The sequence below is a fragment of the Capsicum annuum genome, chromosome 6 (assembly GCF_002878395.1).
Source record: "Capsicum annuum cultivar UCD-10X-F1 chromosome 6, UCD10Xv1.1, whole genome shotgun sequence".
NCBI lineage: Eukaryota > Viridiplantae > Streptophyta > Magnoliopsida > Solanales > Solanaceae > Capsicum > Capsicum annuum.
In genome coordinates, this window is record NC_061116.1 from 197982142 (window position 1) to 198001125 (window position 18984).

The window sequence follows — 18984 nt, forward strand, 5'->3', positions numbered from 1 at the left end:
CCTTACATGTGGTTAGGGTTCTTAGATTCTTGAATATTGTATGTCAAACTATCTATCCATCTCTTTTGTTAACATTGTATTGTTGTTGGTTTTTGAAGTCTAGTGAAGCCGTGTGGGGCTCTTTCGATTCACTAGCATTGTTGTTCTTGTGTTCATCTCTTTTCTTGCTCAAAACTAAATCTAAAGTCTAGTGAAGCCGTGAGTGGCCTATTTCGATTCACTAGCACCTTGTTGTTCAGCTTGTTGCTCTTGTTTTGGCTTGAATCTCTTGATACACACTTAGTATTGTATCATTTGGTATCAAAGCATGGCTTGATTTTGTTCCCATAAGATCAATCTTGGGCTAGCTTTCTTGAAAAATTCAAAAAAAAAAAATAATTGTTGAAAACTGAAAATTCCAGTAAAAAGAGCAATCTGTCCATTTTGTGTTCTTGGCCGAAAATTGTGTTCTTGTTATGTATTGGTCAAGATTTTACTTGTATTTGTTGTCTCTAAGTGTTAGTTTTGTTCTTCACTAACACATTGAGTCTAAATCTAAGTTTGAGCTTGAAGTGTTGGTGTTGTTGTGAATATAAGACTTGGCCGCTTCTTGTTGAACATTGTTGTGGTGGACTATTTTGGTGGTGTAGTCTTCAAATTGTTATTGTTGTAAGCTTGACCACGTGATATTGTTGTTAATTGGTGGCCTAAGAACATCTTTGTTGAAGTTGTAGTTGTCTTGGCCAAGTGTTGAAGATATTGTTGTTGTGGATTTGGGAGGAGCCGTGTGGAAATTGTTGGTTGTTCTTGAGATTGTTGTTGTTGTTCTTAGTGAATGTTGTTATAGTTCTTGATGTTCTTCACAACCTTCATACCTTGTTAAAAATAAAGTGCTTATTTGATCCAAAAAGGTGAAGGAAAAGGTGTAAGAATTTGTTAGTCTTGCAAGACTTTTCAACCACCAAAGACTTTAACAACCACTATTCAACAACTTTCCATGATACAAGGGACCATGTTTTAAGGGTGTACAAGAAAGTCAAGTCTTGAAACTTGAAGTTGAAGAAGGCTCCAAGACTTGTTTGAATTTCCCTCCTTAAACAAATTCCCCAATTCTCCAAATTGAAAATTGACCAAGACTTCCAAATTGGAAAATAACTTGTCTAAAACCGCAACCATTATGTGATGCCACGTCATCACGTTTTACTGTTCACGCAACATATTTAAGCTCAAATTTTAGATTTCTTGGTTTCTTATTTGTTGATCCTTTGCTTCGTTTAATTGATCCTAGTACTAATTAACAAACTAGTAAACTCCTACTAGAGTGTCAATTAGTCCTTTGAATCCATTGTTCGTGTCTACGTTTCTTTTGTGCTTTTGTCATTTTTAAAATCGTAGTACTTCTTGGTTCAAGTTAGGACATTACTTTACTTGAGTCTTCAAACAAAGAATCCATTCTGACCAAGGAGTAAACTCAACCCTTGACTCATCATGAACTACAAGCCGACTTGCAACACTTGTGAATCCAAGTGTGAGATGATCAAGTGTGTGGGAGTGTGGTGAGGTTGTTTCGAACTAAATTGTGTTTTTCTTTGTAGTCTTGTTCTTTTCTGTTTCCATTTTAGGAACAATTGCAAGGGAACCCGCGGCTTCAACCTCTCAACCCATAGACAACAATGCCACCAATGTCATTTTGGCCTACCTTGACATGATGTCCCAAGACCTAGCTATGGTAAATGAAAGGTTAGATCGTATGGTAGGTCAAAGGGTGCAAGTGGGCTGCCCGAACACACTTCAAGAGGAAGTCCATAGCTCATGTGAGCTACGAGGTAAAAACGCTATGCCCTACACTCCTATAGACTTAGAATGCTGTGTTGTGGCTAGTAGGAGCCAAGTGGGTGTAGTTGCGACTTTGCCTACGGTAGAGGTGTTTTGAGTCTCCTTTTTGTGATACTCTTGGTATTGTTAGGTCGCATGAGGACCAAACTCATGTTGTAGGTACGCAAGCACTAGTTGATCCTTTAGATGATGAAATTGATTCTCCGCGTGAGAATGATTTGTGTCCATCTAGTGCTAGCACTTATAACTTGACTAAGGTTCCATTACCAAGTGGCGAGAGTATTCACACACTAGTTGACCCTTGTGAAAAACAAGGTGAGTCTACGTTTGTATATAAGTTGCCGACAACTAGTGAGAATGTGGACAAAGATCAATCGGGTGGAAAAGACCTTGATGTGCTTGATTGTTTAGGAAACCCGAATTGTGATTGCCTTGGTAAAGATGGTTTTTCTTGTGATCTCTTGGCTACCCATGGTGGTTTGTGTCTAAGTGAGGATTGCTCATTTGAAAGAGAAGGTGATGTATGCTTAGAAATTCCATCTACTTCTTCTTGAAGTATTTCTTATGTTAGGCATATTCCTAGTGGAGATTTTGAAACTAGTAGTAAGTGCATGCAAGAGAACCCTTTATTTGAAGTTGGCTTGTGATACCTTTCTCAACCCTCTTTTTGTGCATGATATTTCCAATGGTGATAAAGAGGGCTTCCTTAACCTTGAGGATGGCACCCTAGGGTAGAATGAGAGTGGCCGAGACCTAAGTCCTTGGTTAAGTCTTCCATTTGACCCCGGTAACTTCTTAGGTAGTGAAGGACGAATAGTTGTTGGTCGATCCACTTGTTTGAGTGATATTGCTATATGTGTTGCTTGGACTTTACTTTCAATTAGGGCACCACCCCTTTGTAATATTTTTGCTAAGCCCCTCGTGATTAAAGTCAAGGATGTGTGGCTATATCTCAAGTGTGTATCTCCATGGCATGTTGATATTGTTTATTGTACTAACTCTAACCCGCATGTCATGAGGATGTGGTTCTTGTTTGTCTTTTCTTCGTTCTTGCAAGGTTTGGATTCGAGGTCGAATCCTTTTCAAGAAGGGGAGGATGATACAAGTCAAATGACCACCCTAATTTTTGAAGACATGATTGGAGACCATCACTTAAAGGCTCAAGACTTGGTCACCCCGAGGGCACAAGAATATGCAAGGAAGACCCATTTTGAGCCTACCGTTGAGCATATCATTCATCAAGGTTGTGAGTGGAAGATTGCTTGGAGCATTGGAGACTTGTGGATTCACGGTTTTGGAAACTTAATAGCTCACAGTTTTTTGGCCATCTTCATTAAGGGCATTTTGGTCACTTCACTTTGCCCAAAATGCACTCCATGGCCACCCCTCTCATTAAGGGTAGTGTAGTCATTTGTCTTCTTTTGTAATGTAATATAAATAGAACAAGATAGAGTTTTAGGACTTAGTTGTTTATTGATGGAAGACAAACTCTCTCTCTAGTGCGAGGAGTATACCACCCCTTAGTTGTAGGGCTTGAAAAAGCCACCAATCCGTAACTAGGGTTGCCCAAGTATGGATATCACTTGTATTGCATCGTTGACTTGATACGTTGGTGATTAGGAAGGTAAAGTCCCTCTTTTGTCAACGTAAGAGTTTGGTGTTAACATTCATTAATCTTAGGGTCCCTACATGTGGTTAGGGTTCTTAGATTCTTGAATATTGTATGTCAAACTATCTATCCATCTCTTTTGTTAACATTGTATGGTTGTTGGTTTTTGAAGTCTAGTGAAGCCGTGTGGGGCTCTTTCAATTCACTAGCATTGTTGTTCTTGTGTTCATCTCTTTTCTTGCTCAAAACTAAATCTAAAGTCTAGTGAAGCCGTGAGTGGCCTATTTCGATTCACTAGCACCTTGTTGATCAGCTTGTTGCTCTTGTGTTGGCTTGAATCTCTTGATACACACTTAGTATTGTATCACACCTCCTGAGGAATCCTACGAGTACTGAAGTGAAAGTAAGTAGACATTTTAATTTTGTTTTCTCCTTTTGGGCAGATTACTTGTAATGTTCTTGAATTTAATGTCTTAGCGGTAGTCCATATTGCCTTTTCTATTTTACTGTGGTAATTTGTTCCATTCTGCTCACTTTAGTGTTGTAGTTTTCTATAGAAGGACATCACCTGTGAATCCCTATTACCTTGGGTGATCCAAAATGGGAAAACTGTTATGATTCAAACTACATAGCCACAAACTCGGCGGTTGAAGTAAATGCCTACAATTTCTTGACAAAATTTCCCTATTACCGTCTTATATAAGAAAGGCAACACCAAACGCTTATGCGGAAACAATTAGTTTCACTTCAATACTTGCGTAATAAAACAATGAGCTTGATCCCAGAAGAGTTATCTCAAACTACGCAGAAGCAACAACAACTGGGTCATCCTCATTCTCAGATGCACCAGCATCACAAAAACAGCAACAACCTTGACAGATTTTGCATCAGGACCCGTCTTCTCCAACAATGGTTGCCCTGGAGGTCACAATTCTCTGAGTTTGACTGAATCAAAACCAGGTGCTACTCGATATGAAACAACAACTCACTGAAGTAGTTCAAGACAACGTACTGAAGCAAGCAATCAATTTCTTGGGAAGAGAAAGATACAAGATTTAGTTTCACAGGTTGTTCCTTTACCTTGTTAATCTCCAAAACATTTCATTCTCCTTAATCTCCAAAACATTTCATTCTCCTTAGTGGTTACTAAATAAATTGGAATCAATTTTAAAAAAAATATTTTTACAATCAATTAAAAATTTTGATGCACAAAGTATACAAAAGTCACCTTTCCCTCAGTTTTCTTTTCACTACTACCAAACTGCTAAAGAAGCTTCAAATTTACCTGAATTCCTAATTCGCCAGCAAAATTCATCTGCCTATAAAGCCCTGCTTGCTGCAGATGATGTCCCTGCTTGCTACAGATGGTGTCTCTGTTGTTGTTGCTGTCTTTGTTGATACATTGGCATTTGTATCAAATTCTGGCTGCCGCTGAATTTGCTGGTGTTGTTAACATGCATAATTTCTCGGTATTAGAACGGATGGTGATTCCGAGGTTTGAAGAAGTTGACAACAAAACGACCCGACGGAGAGCCCCAGAATGGCAAAACTTTTGCCCTTCCTTAATGGAGCATGCATCCTCATTCATGCAAATTAAAATAAAAAAATTCAGGAAAAATTACGTGGATTAAAAAACATTAATAAATGTTTGGAATGCTTCCTTTGTGCCTCTTTACTTACTTATTTTTTTAGTTTTGAGAAGTCGAACAATACTGGTTCAATTTATAAACCTAATACATAATTTATTTATTTTTATTAATTTTACTTTTAATATTAAATATAATTCATTATTTAATATATTTTCAAATCATTAAATTTATTACTTTTAAAAGTTAATATGATAAAATTTTCTCTGTCATTTAATACTTAATTCTTGTGTCAAGAGAAAAATGAACAACTAAAAATGAACGGATGGAGTAATTACTATTTGCTCCTAAATATGCATTTTCTTTTGTATTGATATTTTTATATATTTTGGAGTTTATATATAGATCTTTAATTTTTGAAAGACTGTTTAATTTCAGAACTCATATATATATATATATATATATATATATAGTTGTATTTGTATTTGTATACAAAACAAATTTCAAGGTTTATATATAAAATCTCTAAAAAATTATATTTGTGAAAAAAATAAATTTCAGGGCTCACGTATAAATTTCAAGGTGAATTTTAATTATAAATATAATTTTAATTTGTACATTTAACTACTAAATTGTTGTTACGACATGTGATTAGGCCATCTTTGGTTATGAAGCTTCATTTATTGCCTAAATGTTAGTTATATTTTTAAAATTTCGTCATAAATTTAGCTTCTTTTCGAATTTAATCTCAAATATATTTTATTGTTGAAAAACTTGCTTAAATTTATCTTTCAATTTCTTTTTTCTAAAACAACGAGAGGACAATTAAAAAAAATAATAATTAATAGCAATAAAGGCAAAAGAACGTATATGAAAAAAGGGAAAAACTACAAAAGGTGTGACTACTAATAGTACATTACAAAATATAATCACAATATATTATATTGTCAAAAGTGGTTCAATTATCTAAACTCAAAAAGTTACTTTTAATCTGTAGTCAAATTACATTAATTACCATTTAATACACTTCGGGTTCGTTTTGTTGGGAAACAAGTTATGCTGGGATAAGTTATGCTTAAATTACTTAGTTATTTGGTATTACTTTTTAGTAGTTGTTTGATTTGTGATACTAAAAATAATATGCATGATATTGTTTTTAAGAATAGATTGTGTGTTTACAAAAAATAACCCTTACCTTATCTAGTTTAATAATTATTTCTATGAAAATTATATTGAAAATTGTACTGGAAAATGGGGAATCACATGCCTCTTGATAATTTTTTTCCTTTTTTAAGTTATAGGTTGGAGTTGCATTCATATGTTACTCAAATCAAATAGCACAGCATATCATGAACAAATCAAAAACTTGTTTCATCATTTTATACAACAGCAACAACTACAACAACTCTAAAGAAGCTGTACAAATATTGGTCTGCATACACACACATATTTATATATTCTCTTATTATATAAGTCAATAACACCAAGGACCAACACTACATTAATAAATTGTACCTAAAGCTATTTAAATGGTACCATTCAATGATACTTTCTCCTCTTTGTGAAAACACACATGTAACGCCCTGAGAGTATACCTTGGACGTCATACGGTGCTCATGACCCCGAAGGACCACAAGCTAACCCATGATTGGTACCTGCTGTGAACACTGAATAATAATCATGAAACATATATGGAAATGAAGCTGAAAACGCCATAAGGTCCATAATACTAAAAAAACAAATACTGAGTACATCTGTGGAATAACTGTTAACTGAAAGTGTCTGAAAGCCTCTAAACATCTGAAATAAATGAGTTGATGGGACATGCCTCAACTAACTCTAACTACTGTTTGAAAATAACTGAAATACTAAAAGTAATGCAATGACTAAACAAGTATCACGTCCTGGATGGATGAGGACTCACTACTGCAGCTGCGGCTGATCGACTGATCTGATTAAGTACGGTCAGGAATCCGAGCGTCCGAACCTATGATATTAGACATCATAGCGCAAAGAGAGTGTGTGTCAGTACTTTGAATGTACTGGTACGTTCGGTGAGGTTAGGCTAATATGCCGGGCTTCACGTGCATGAGTAATAATAACTAAATATCATGAAGTAACTGGATGAGAGTGTATGCAAGACTGGGACTACTGAAAGTACTAAACATATAATACCAAACATATATCATTTGTCTGAACTAAACTCAAACTAAGGTACTGAGTTCTTGTAACTGAATACTGATAACTGAAGTTTAGACTGAAACTAAAGTACTGAATTTCTGATAGTTGAATAATTGATAACTGTAAGTCATGATCATGTAGAACTGAATTGAGCTATGCATTGAATACTGAATACTGAATATTGAAACTGAGACCGTGGGAGTTATTATCTAACCGATATACTTCGATTATAGAATGATTTAGGGTCCAATCTGTAACCCCGGTTGGAAGGGTGTTAGCACCGTGCCACGAGTTACTAACGCTGGCTGGGTCAACCTTAATCTGGCAGGAAGACTCATGAGATATATATGGTTACGTCACCCCTAGTCTGGCAGGAAGATGATTCACTTTACTCTGGCTATGTAGTTCTGTAACTCAGGGACTGCTACTAAGGGTCAAATCCTATACTGGTAGGAATGCCCCCCATCCATGGGTTCGCTCGGTGTTGAATCCTACTCCCAACTGAATCGACACTAAAACTGATCACTAAACTATACTAGGCTTAACTGTATTCACACCGATTCTGTTAACTGTCCAAATACTATTGTTTGGGATACTACAGAATCATTCTATTTCGACTAGAGATTAGATAAACAACTAATTTCGGATATTCAATATCCCCAGGACTCGATAGCATAGATAATGGAACCATATCACAACTTTAAAAACATCACACATAAGTTACCAAGCATAATTCATTCAAATAGACATTTTGTCAAACACCTAGGATGCATAGTTCTTGTACATGAGAATGAACAATATATATATATATATCATGACCACCACATTCAACATCACAAATCAAAGATTTAACATAAGGGTTACATAAATCAACACACATTCTAGTTTATTTACATGAAACTCATAATCTTTTTGGCTTGAAACCCACACAACAATACATACCTGAACATAATTCCATTCAAGAATGTAAATAAAAATTCAAGTTTTGGAAAAAAGATTTTTGAACTCCAAGAGTGGAGGAACCCAAGGATGAACACCTAACATACCTTAGTTTTTTAAATTTGTGAGAATTGATGGTGAATTCTAGAGACTTGGACTTGAATTTGATAAACCTATGATTTTGTTCTTGAGAGATTTTGTGAAATAATGAGTGAATTTGCCTTTTGAGAGGCTTAATTTCGTGTTATGGTTGAATAATGTAAGGGGAAAATGACTCAATTGCCCCCATAAATTTGTAATTAAGTACACAAAATGCGCCCAGTGGCGCCGCGCCGCGTCGATCAACCTGACACGATTACTGATGCATCGCGTCGATGGTGATGACGCGATAGCCAATGCAACGCGTCCTGATCGCGTTGGCTCACTATTTTGGTCATCCAAACATGCCTCAAACGATATTCGAAAATTTCAAAACTCACCCAAGATGACCTATAGATAACCCTAATCATGAATCAATTTTAAAAATCAACAATCTAAGACCGGAAAGATCGAGACGAGACCATTGAAATATCGAGGTCAAAAATGAGACTAAGTCTTAACACTTAGCTGAATTTTTTTTCTAAGTCTGAGACCTCTTTTGGCATGCTATATAGGACTGAGATGGACTAGGATTTTATGAGTCTTACAACAGGGCAACATTATTATTAAACACGTATATTATAAAAGTGACCAAAATACACAGCTTTACAGAGTCAGTCCACTCCATCTTCCCTGCACTACATGCGCCTATTACTCTCACTTCCATCTCCACTCTCCACTCTCCACTTACCTAATCACTCTTTTACGGTGGCGCTGCTTTTATCTTTTCTCCACCGTCAACCTCCGCCTCCGTTTAGTTCTCGCTAGAAAAAGTGAAAACATGTCGGCGATTCAAAAACCTTTCGATAGAACCAAAGTTCGACTAGGCTTGCCTAGCAAAGGCCAATGGCTGTTGTACAATTTCTGAATATACGTGTGTACTTGTGTGGAGACTAGCTGTATCCACTTCCCATTTTACTCTTCATATTTCTTTTCTCTCACCATTGTTGGCTTATAAATAATAGAATATCTTCATCTCCTGCATTTTCTAAACACAACTTTAATTTTCCTAGTACTACATCAAATTCCTTCTAAAATTTTGCTTTGATAAATTGAAAATTTCTAGTTTGTAAACATCCAGCAAATACATTTATTGGATGTTAAATTAAGAAGATAAATTTGGCTTAAAAGTTCTAACTATTATTCAACAAAAACGTATTAATCTTGTCTAATTTATTGAAAAATTGACGTTCTAAAAATATTCTCTATAGAATTATCATGGTCAACATTATACACTGAACAAAAAAAAGTCGAATGTGGAACAGATAATTATGAGAGAAATATTCATCGGGTTGGTATATGGAGGTACTTATCTAGTGAGTCTCCACGATTACAGGGAAGATAGCTGTTTAGGAGAGATTTGACGATAAATATCAAGGAAACATTATTTAAGCGAATAGGTCTCCATAATAGCTAACTTGATTAAAACCCCTTTTTTCTAATACTAAATCTTATATCGTATATTTATGTTTTTTAGACAATCTATAACACTCTTAAGAAATGGTCAATATGCAAAGAAACCAGCTATGTTTGGGGAAAATAGTGGACTCTTGTTTAGCGCTGTTAAAAATCGAATCGTAATCGTTAATTCAATCGTAAAATTAGTTTATTGATTTATTAGTAATGTATTATCGGATTAATGGTTGGAGAATAGATCAAAATTTTATAATTAATGGCTTATTGGTGCGGGAACGAATTACTCAATTTTCTTATCGAGTAAACCGTTAACCCATTAAGAATTGTTATAATTATATTTTTATCCTAGATATTTAAGTATCTTTTGTCAATCCAACATATAAAACTCTATTTGTTGTTCTATTTACTTCTTAATTTAGAAAATAACATGCCGCTTCTTGTGACATTTAACTATAAAGTAGAGTTAGACTCCTTAAAATGTAAAGAAAACCTGAAATTAATTCTTAAACTAAAACATAAATTATTCTTGACAATATAAAAGATTACAACAAAAATGAAACAACCCAAATGTGTCCTTCACAAAGTTTGATATAAAACATAAAAATTCTAATAATATTATAGTTTGATTTTTCTGTCAATCCAGTAGTTAAAAATATTTCTACATAAATTTTAGGTCTAGAAGGAAATTCTTATTTGATTTTATGCGTTAATCTATTAAATAACTACACGAACAAAACTCAAAAAACCTAAGAGATTAATAAATAGATCAATCATAGTATACAAACAATTTAGTCGGCGAAGAAACGGAGGAACTACCAATAATCACTCGATATTTCATTGTCTCTTAAACTTATTCGTTACACCATCCGATAACGTCCGTTAATAGTTATTCGATATCGAACCAACCGTTACCTTATTGATTGGTTAAGGAATTAGTATATTTAAAAGCCTATAACCAATAAGCCAAATTGCAAGCATAATTATCCAACCGACTCTTGTTCAATTTATTCATTTTAAATACGAGTACGTTCATAGAAACCTAGTATTGCTACAGCCAAAGGACTAGTATTCTCACAGGCAAAAAAGGTGAATGGATGTCAAAGGAACTCTTGTTCAAAAAATGAGTTGGAATATTCAACAAGCAATAAAACTGCTGGTTTTGTTGATTTTAGTGGGATACTTCATGATTTTGATAATGATGCCCACAACCATATTTTATATGCATTGGAAGCCTTATATTTATGCTAAACTCAATTCCATATACTTTGGAAGACAAGGTCTCATTTTTCCGACTCTTCCACCCTTTTTTTTGTTTAGTTATGTCACATTCCCTTTACTTGCAGATTCGATTCTTTTTCATGAGCCAAATACGTGAAGTTTCTTTTATTTTTTTAAATGGTTGGTGGTGAAACTTGAAACCACGTTTTTTTTTTAATTTATAATGATTGGTGGTGAAACTTGAAACCAGGAGCTCTGTGTCAACTCCATTACATGCCATGTTGAACCGTGTGGTCATTTTATCTAAAAGCTTTAGCTATTACAACATGTTTGGATCGGTTGTTACCTGTATGTATTGTCTTGTTTCTTTAGTTTAAATACTATGTTAGTTTTGATTGTTGCATAAATTTAGCTTATCATATCATTAAATTCATCATTAGGTAACGAGGAAAAGTCCAATTTTGTGCAACGACCAATTTGGTGTGACCGTGTCGTTTTTTTTTTTTTAGCTCATTTGATTTTAATTATTAATTAATAATTCTATGTATCCTTCTCCTTATCTTTTTATAGTAGTTGTACCCCATCCCATTCCTTGCTTTCTTGGTGGTTTATCATTCAAATTGTTGATGTGTGACATTATGTAACAACAAAAAACGCTACAATTCATCCAAAATTGTATTCATCAAAATACAGTGCGATACAAGAAAGAATATAAAAGGATACAATATAATAGGATACATTATGGAACAATATGTGACAACAATCCAAACAGATTGTTAGAGAGAGTAACTTTTATTTATGTAACTATGTATGTATTGATACTTAATACATTAGTCAATCATTTTTGGACTTTTAAGTGTTCATGTTTTTGATGTGCAGGTTCAGATATTCTAATCTACACATTTCCAGTTCTGTTCATCGCTACTTTGGGATGTATTTTCCTTCATTTAGTCAAGTATGCTAATGCACATGATGAAAGGTAGATAGTGCTGTTCTACTTACAGCAGATTAAGTTTCATTTGTAGTTCATTCTGAGTATGATTTGGTAGATAAGAATTGGGATTTTATGTCTTATATAATACATTTTTCTTTATTCACTTTGTTTTTTTTTTTAATGGTAGAGGAACCTCAAAAGGTACTCGTTTCGCCTCATGGAGTCGACCAGCAATCACAAAAGGTCCTCTAGGCATTGTTTCATGGACAGAATTGTGTTTCTTATTCATGTTCGCTGCCCTTCTTATTTGGACAATTTCATCTTACACACATGGCCTATTCAAGAGAATAACCAGACAATCTGCAGCAATGATGGGAGTAGAAATGTAAGATTTTACTGAAATTTTGTTAATGCTATGGAAATCTTGAACTCTGTATCTTGTTTTTGATACAATGGCAAGCGAAAGTTATGGAAAATGATGATTGGCAGATGGCAAGCTAAATTAGAAAGACTGGCTCTCATACTAGGCCTTGTAGGAAACATCTGTCTAGCCTTTCTCTTCTTTCCAGTAACCCGAGGATCATCCATTTTGCGACTCTTCGGACTCACATCAGAGTCAAGTGTCAAGTATCATATTTGGCTGGGTCATGCTGTCATGGCCCTCTTCACTGCTCATGGCTTATGTTTCATATTCTTCTGGGCTAATACTCATCAGCTTTCAAAAGTATGTCAACTTTTCCCATGGTATGAAAATAAAGCAATCCATTGGTGACCTATTAAAATTTTGTTTTGCGAAAATGCAGATGTTGCAGTGGCACAAAGTTGGAGTTTCCAATGTGGCTGGAGAAGTAGCCTTGCTTGCAGGAATAGCTATGTGGTTTACAAGTTTCTCACGAATCAGGAGAAAGTTGTTCGAGCTTTTCTTCTATACACATCATCTCTACATTATCTTCGTAGTGTTCGTCGTATTCCATGTTGGATTTACCTACTCCTGCATATTTCTTCCTGGATTTTACCTCTTCTTGATTGACCGTTATTTGAGGTTCTTACAATCTCAACAACGCGTGTGCTTGGTTTCTGCACGTATTTTACCTTGCCAAGCTGTGGAGTTAAACTTCTCTAAATGTCCAGGTGATTAATTAACTTGCTCTATGGTACAATGGAATTTAATTCACCGATAGATGTTGCTGTCACCTTATGTATTTCGTTATTCTGCTTTCAGGACTAAGGTACAATCCAACGAGTTCAGTTTTCATAAATGTTCCTAGTATATCAAAGCTGCAGTGGCATCCATTTACAGTGACTTCCAACAGTAACATGGAAGCTGAGAAACTCAGCATTGTCATAAAAAATGAAGGGAAATGGTCTCAGAAACTGATTGAGAAGCTCTCATCAACTACAGCAGAACACCATTTTCAAGTTTCTCTTGAGGGGCCTTATGGACCGACTTCAACCCAATTTTTGAGGTATCAAACGAGTTGATTTCTCAAATGCTCACTCAACTCATAGTTATTATCTCAGAAAGACACTTTTAGTTGAAGAAAATTGAAATCAAGAAGAATGATGACTTTCTGAGATAATGACTATTAGTTGAGTGACAACCCGGTAAATCAACCCGGTATCAACTCCTTTTTGTATCAACTATAAATTAAGGACTCTTTTCTTGTGTGACCTCAAAATTTTCTTATTTGATATGGCAAATTGGTTGCAGACATGATATGCTAGTTATGCTGAGCGGAGGCAGTGGCATCACTCCTTTTATATCTATCATCAGAGAGCTGATTTATATTGCTGGTTCAACAAGCTGCAAGATCCCAAAAGTTCTCCTTGTTGCTGCTTTCAAGAGATCAGCAGATCTCGCCATGCTAGACCTTCTCCTTCCCCTTTCAGAAGCCACGTATGGTATTTCGCAACTGCAGCTACAGATCGAAGCATATGTAACAAGAGAGACAGAACCTCTAAAAGACAACCAGAAGTTCCTCAAAACGCTATGGCTGAAGCCAAATGCATTAGACAAACCAGTTTCTGCAGTTTTAGGCCAGAGCAATTGGCTTTGGCTTGGAGCTATAATCACATCCTCTTTCATCATGTTTCTTCTGCTCATTGGCATTCTAACCCGATATTACATATATCCTGTTGACCATAATACCGAGATGATATATTCATATTCAGAAAGAGCAGCTTTCAGTATGTTGTTTCTATGTGTGTCCATAGCTATAACTGCATCAGCTGCCTTTGTTAGGAATAAGAAACAGTACTTTAAGGAAATGGTGCAGATTCAGAACAATGGCATGACAACACAGAGGACTTCTACAGGTCCGGACTCATGGCTTGAGAACGCTGATATAGAACTGGAAAACCTACCCTTTCAAACGTTTAATCGAGCAACAAAAATACACTATGGTGAAAGGCCTGATCTAAGAAGTATGCTAAGTTTGAACTCTTTGCTCTTTTACAAATAGCTAAGCAGTGCAAAGACATTATCCTGATGAATTTGCTAAAACATTTTTATTTCTAAAATGAGGACGGATATTCATTTTGCAGAGATTGTTATGGCGTGTGAAGAACCGAACGTTGGAGTTTTTGTTAGTGGTCCAAGAAGAATGAAGCAAGAAATAGCAACGATTTGTTCATCCTGTGAGGCCACCAACCTTCATTTTGAATCCATTAGCTTTTGCTGGTAATACATGTAGAGTTTACATGGATTACTAGTGACAGTTACAAGAACCGCAGAGAAGTTAGCTGGAACTATTCAGAGTTTATAGAAGCACCTTCCACAAGTAATATTATAGCAAGGGTAAATGAAGAAAATGCAATGCTTCTTTGTACTCTAAATTTCATTGCTCTTGAATTAATAGTATGTTTTATTGCCCCATTGCTAGCTTAGCAGTAACATCAATTTGAATTTCAACTTCTCACAATGCATTGTAACGATAAAATTTCTCTCTTACTTAACCAATCGGTAGACATTGGAATGATTATAGATTTAAGGGAAAAGGCTTAAATATGCCATCAAACTATTAGAAATGATTCATCTATGCCACGGACGTCACAAAACAAATTTATTCGTGCCATTATTTTTTAACGATCCAGTTTCATGGTTTTGCAAAACCATTTTTGCCACGTGGCCTCTTGTCAAAGGTTCATGTCACCAAATCTAAATTAATCAATGTTAGTTAAAATTAAAATTAAAATCGGATCCATTTAGAAAATACCCAACCCATACCCTATCCATTTTCCTAACCTATTTTCCTTTTATTCTCTCCCCACACCTTATATCGATCAGTTGCCCCACAAAGCAAAACCAATAAAAACTGGTTGCTACATATATGATTTACAATTTGTTTGTGATCCCTTGTTTTCCTTAACTCTAAGAAAGCTAACTCAGAAAATATAATGCAGGCGAAACATTTACAGAAACAAATAATTGTTCAAATATCACGTTTAGCAGTTGATTAGGAGGTAATTAGTTATTCTTATTCATATATAAAATTAATATAATGCTTCGTTTGCAATTTAGAAACCCGCATAACTAATATATGCATAAATTATGAAGGATTCTATCTATTATTTTATGTAGGATAGAAGTTGGAATATAACTAAATCTTGAGTAACTAATTCCTACCTAAACTAATGCCTACATTTCCTCGTAACCAATTCATGTATTACTACTACATGTATGATGTCTCAGACCTGATTGTGTGCTAATCGTTTCTAAAAGTGTTGAAACTCACTAAAGGATTGTGGCTACAATCATGGAAGTTGATAACAGTATCAAACTTTGTCTTCCTTATTGTGAAGGAGGTGGTAATTTCAGAAAATTACAAGGCATCTGCATTCTGCATGGCATTCACCACCAAATAATGGTGGAATCTTATTAGAACTGGAAACTCCCTTTGGGGGGTAACGACAAAATAATACAGTATTATTTATCATTGTAGTAATTAAGAGGAAAACAGAGCTGAGAGAAAACCTTACGCCGCCAATAAACCCTATTACACCACCGTAGAACTGACCACCGGAGTATGGCCTTGAAGGCCGTTGGCCAGCCTCCGCCATTAGTGGAGGCTGAGTCAGCTGCTGCAACTAGCCGTGTAATTGAAGAAGCAAATGAAAGGAACTTATGCAAATACTATTAAGCCAACACAACCAGCTCATAAGCCTTTACCGTTGAAACAAATTGCATATCAACATGGGGAACCAAGGATTGTATGGGAAGAGGAGGAGATTAATCAGATGATTATTAATGAGGATTTACAGTATTCAGTGATAGGAAAATTTTCCTACGGATGGCCGGAAACACAAAATTTGAGAAGATTGGTTCCTAAGCAATTTGAATTAAAAGGAGAAGTCAATATTGAATTGCTTACTAATAGATACATTTTAATTCGAACAACAAGTAGGGGTGTGCAAAAACCGATAAATTGAATCGATAAAAATGTTATTGGTTTATTGTTATTGGGTTATTGGATTAACGGTTTTTTAATGGTTTTATAAAAAATATTTATTGGGTTATTTGTTCGGTTCGATTTTTTCTTATTAGGTTATTGGGTAAACCAATAACCCAATAAGAATATATATATATATATATATATATATATATATATATATATATATATAATATTAAAAGTGTGAAGTCCTTACCAAAGTGATTCGAACTTTTTACCCTTCATTAAAAGACTCCACTATAGACAAAATTGTCTTTTCACTATTTTTGTCTAATTATTAAATAATTAAATCTATAATATTTAAAATAAAAGAGTCTTAAAATATATGGTAAGAAAAAATATATAGAGAATTATTATTGGTAATTTTTTTTTCCTTGTGTACTTGGAAAAAGAGTCCAATACAAAATCATCTTTTCACTATTTTAAAAAAATATTATTTAATTATATTTATAATATTTACTCTTAAAATATATGGAAAGAACATAATAAACAAGGACTTTCAATTAAATTCGGAAAAAGAACGTAATATAGTGCGCTTCATCTTGGAAGCTGAAGGCTAACCTAATTAATAGCAAATCTTATAAACAATTAGGGTAAATATTTTTCTTTCCTGAAATAAATAACTAAGGAAGGAAAGTAAAAAAAGTTAAAATTGAGTTCCAATGAAATACAACTTCTAAATAAAAATCACATCTATAAAAAAAATTAGAATTGACTCTTGCCTCAACACCTTCGAATCTTTGAAGAAAGCGAACTCATAACTCTATGAATAATGTTTGTCTATCATGTGATTTGTTATTAAACTCTATGAGTAATGTTTGTCCATCATCTGATTTGTAATATTTTTATTTGCTCATCTCACCTAATAGTGCATAAGCATGAATACTAGATTATACAATCTGCAAAGTTCTTATTAGAAGGATCAAGGTTTGCAATTTTCGACTTACTAGCAACTTTGATGTTTAATATTTATTTTGTTCTTCATGATGAGTACTAATATTTTTGTGTTTATATTTTGTCAACAATGCAGTAATTTGTAGCAATGAAAGTACAAAAGAGCGCTCAACACTACATGGAGGCAGCATTGGCAAACACAGGTATATTTTGTGCACTTCATGAAACCCTGCAGCAAATTGAAATATACCAGAAGGTTAGTTGTATCTTTAGCAACCTCCACAAATAATATCTATAAACAATACAACAATAATATACCCAGTAAAATCGCACAAGTGAAGTCTGAAAAGAGTAGAACATACACTAACCTTGTCACTACCTCAAAAAGGTAGAGAGAATATTTCAATATCTGTGTTCATAAATACAATTCCATAATCTAAGTTTTAAATTTGCAATTATGCACGCACACTTTAGCCAATCATAAGCTTGTGAGGTTGTCAGTTTGGTTTATGGATCTCATTTATTGAATAGAGTTTGGAGTATTATTGGTTTTCTAAAGTTTCATCAGGAAGAGTTGAAAATTTCAAAGAAAAATGACACTATTCTGAGCTTTTGGTCTAAAGCTCACTTATCGTGCAATAACGTTGAATGCATTTCTTCTAAGGTAATTAAATCCACTTTTGAATATTTACTAAATTTGTTTTTAATGAATCCATTTTAATTTCTTTACCAGGCATGCATGTTATCTTTCAGCTATATATATTCTAGAATATAATTAAATTTGTTTAGATATTGACATAATATAATTTTAAATGTTGTTTCTAAACTTAATGATTCAAAAGTATATGCACTGACTAACTTCTTAATAAGCAATAATTGATGGGAAACTGAAGTTCATAAAGAATTTATCTTGATTGTTGCACAATCATCAGCCAAACATTACGTATTTACACTATGTGTAGCAATTAAAAGTAAATGGTAAAGATGAAAATTTAAAAAAAGGGAGTAGCTGGCTTCAAATACATTTTAGAATTTTAAAAAAAATTGTTAAATTTAAACATCTAATGAAATTTTAATTAATTTGCAATATTTTGTTGGTTCTTTTTTGATTCCGAATCTTCTTTAAAAAAATAAATTGATTTGTTTCTATTATATTGTCTTCCCATGTTTTCTATTTGAATTGAATAATTACTGTGTAATAGTATCAATACTTCTTCTTATTCTAATAATATATTCTTATAAATTTTTTCTTTGATATATTCTCTTAAGTTTTATGTTAAAACTTGAGAATATCATTTTCGTGAATTGTCTTTACTATTAGGCAATTAAAGCTAAAATTAAAAAAAATCCAACTTTATGTTTTTTCAAAAAGAAAAAATTGTGTATGGAAATATAAAAAGGGAAAAGAATAATAATAGAAAAAGGTTAAAGGGAGAAAAGGAGGTTACATCAAGACAAACTTACAGAAGACATTCATACAATTCGATACTTATATACATATGTTTTATATACAAAGAAATAACTTATATTTCAAATTTTGTTATAAATATGTACAAAATTAGATTGATTGAGCAATAAATTTTGGCCATCACATAATTTTAACAAAATAAAATATGATTTCACTTACACATATATTACACAAGTATTTTTATTTTAGAAAGTTAAAAAACACTTAAGCAATGGAAAATCATTACAAAAATATAAATTAACTTCACTAATTAATCGGTTAGAACTTCAAATCTTTGACTTGGAGAACTAATAAAGAATATTTATACTCTTTTTTCATAAGAATATGATAACAAAGTT

The 18984-nt window shown here is 33.8% G+C and overlaps 3 protein-coding genes and 1 long non-coding RNA gene across 5 annotated transcripts in view; 2 read left to right on the forward strand and 2 right to left on the reverse strand.

Annotated features, from left to right (window-relative positions):
* Window positions 1-5114, reverse strand: part of LOC107876069 (transcription initiation factor TFIID subunit 12b-like) — a 23156-nt gene extending 18042 nt beyond the window's left edge. The window contains exon 1 of one of the 2 annotated variants that reach the window (XR_001675952.2): window positions 4710-5098. The gene's annotated coding sequence lies outside the window, so the exon portion shown is untranslated. Of the gene's footprint in view, window positions 1-4709 lie in introns of both variants that reach the window. The other variant, XM_047413712.1, reaches the window with a different exon arrangement.
* Window positions 5115-11643: 6529 nt separating this feature from the next.
* LOC124885175 (probable ferric reduction oxidase 1) lies at window positions 11644-13318 on the forward strand. Its single transcript, XM_047414504.1, has 6 exons — window positions 11644-11677; window positions 11782-11881; window positions 12024-12221; window positions 12326-12560; window positions 12640-12967; window positions 13059-13318. The coding sequence occupies exons 1-6, from the start codon at window positions 11644-11646 to the stop codon at window positions 13316-13318; spliced, it is 1155 nt and encodes a 384-aa protein (XP_047270460.1).
* Window positions 12650-14943, forward strand: LOC107873964 (ferric reduction oxidase 4-like). Its single transcript, XM_047413713.1, has 2 exons — window positions 12650-14260; window positions 14381-14943. The coding sequence occupies exons 1-2, from the start codon at window positions 13555-13557 to the stop codon at window positions 14518-14520; spliced, it is 846 nt and encodes a 281-aa protein (XP_047269669.1). The 5' UTR covers window positions 12650-13554; the 3' UTR covers window positions 14521-14943.
* A 2113-nt stretch (window positions 14944-17056) lies between these two features.
* LOC107876070 overlaps window positions 17057-18984 on the reverse strand; it is a 37384-nt gene continuing 35456 nt past the window's right edge. The window contains exon 3 of the long non-coding RNA XR_001675955.2: window positions 17057-17407. This is a non-coding gene — a long non-coding RNA (uncharacterized LOC107876070). The remainder of the gene's footprint in view (window positions 17408-18984) is intronic.

What these genes read in the sequence shown, in the direction of transcription:
- LOC124885175 (XM_047414504.1), top strand. Translation starts at nt 11,644, where the DNA reads ATGGAACAATATGTGACAACAATCCAAACAGATT. An exon ending in GCTAATGCACATGATGAAAG is followed by an intron (nt 11,882 to 12,023) that starts GTAGATAGTGCT and finishes TTTTAATGGTAG; the next exon opens with AGGAACCTCAAAAGGTACTC. An exon ending in ATACTCATCAGCTTTCAAAA is followed by an intron (nt 12,561 to 12,639) that starts GTATGTCAACTT and finishes GCGAAAATGCAG; the next exon opens with ATGTTGCAGTGGCACAAAGT.
- LOC107873964 (XM_047413713.1), top strand. Translation starts at nt 13,555, where the DNA reads ATGCTAGTTATGCTGAGCGGAGGCAGTGGCATCACTCCTTTTATATCT. An exon ending in TGAAAGGCCTGATCTAAGAA is followed by an intron (nt 14,261 to 14,380) that starts GTATGCTAAGTT and finishes TTCATTTTGCAG; the next exon opens with AGATTGTTATGGCGTGTGAA.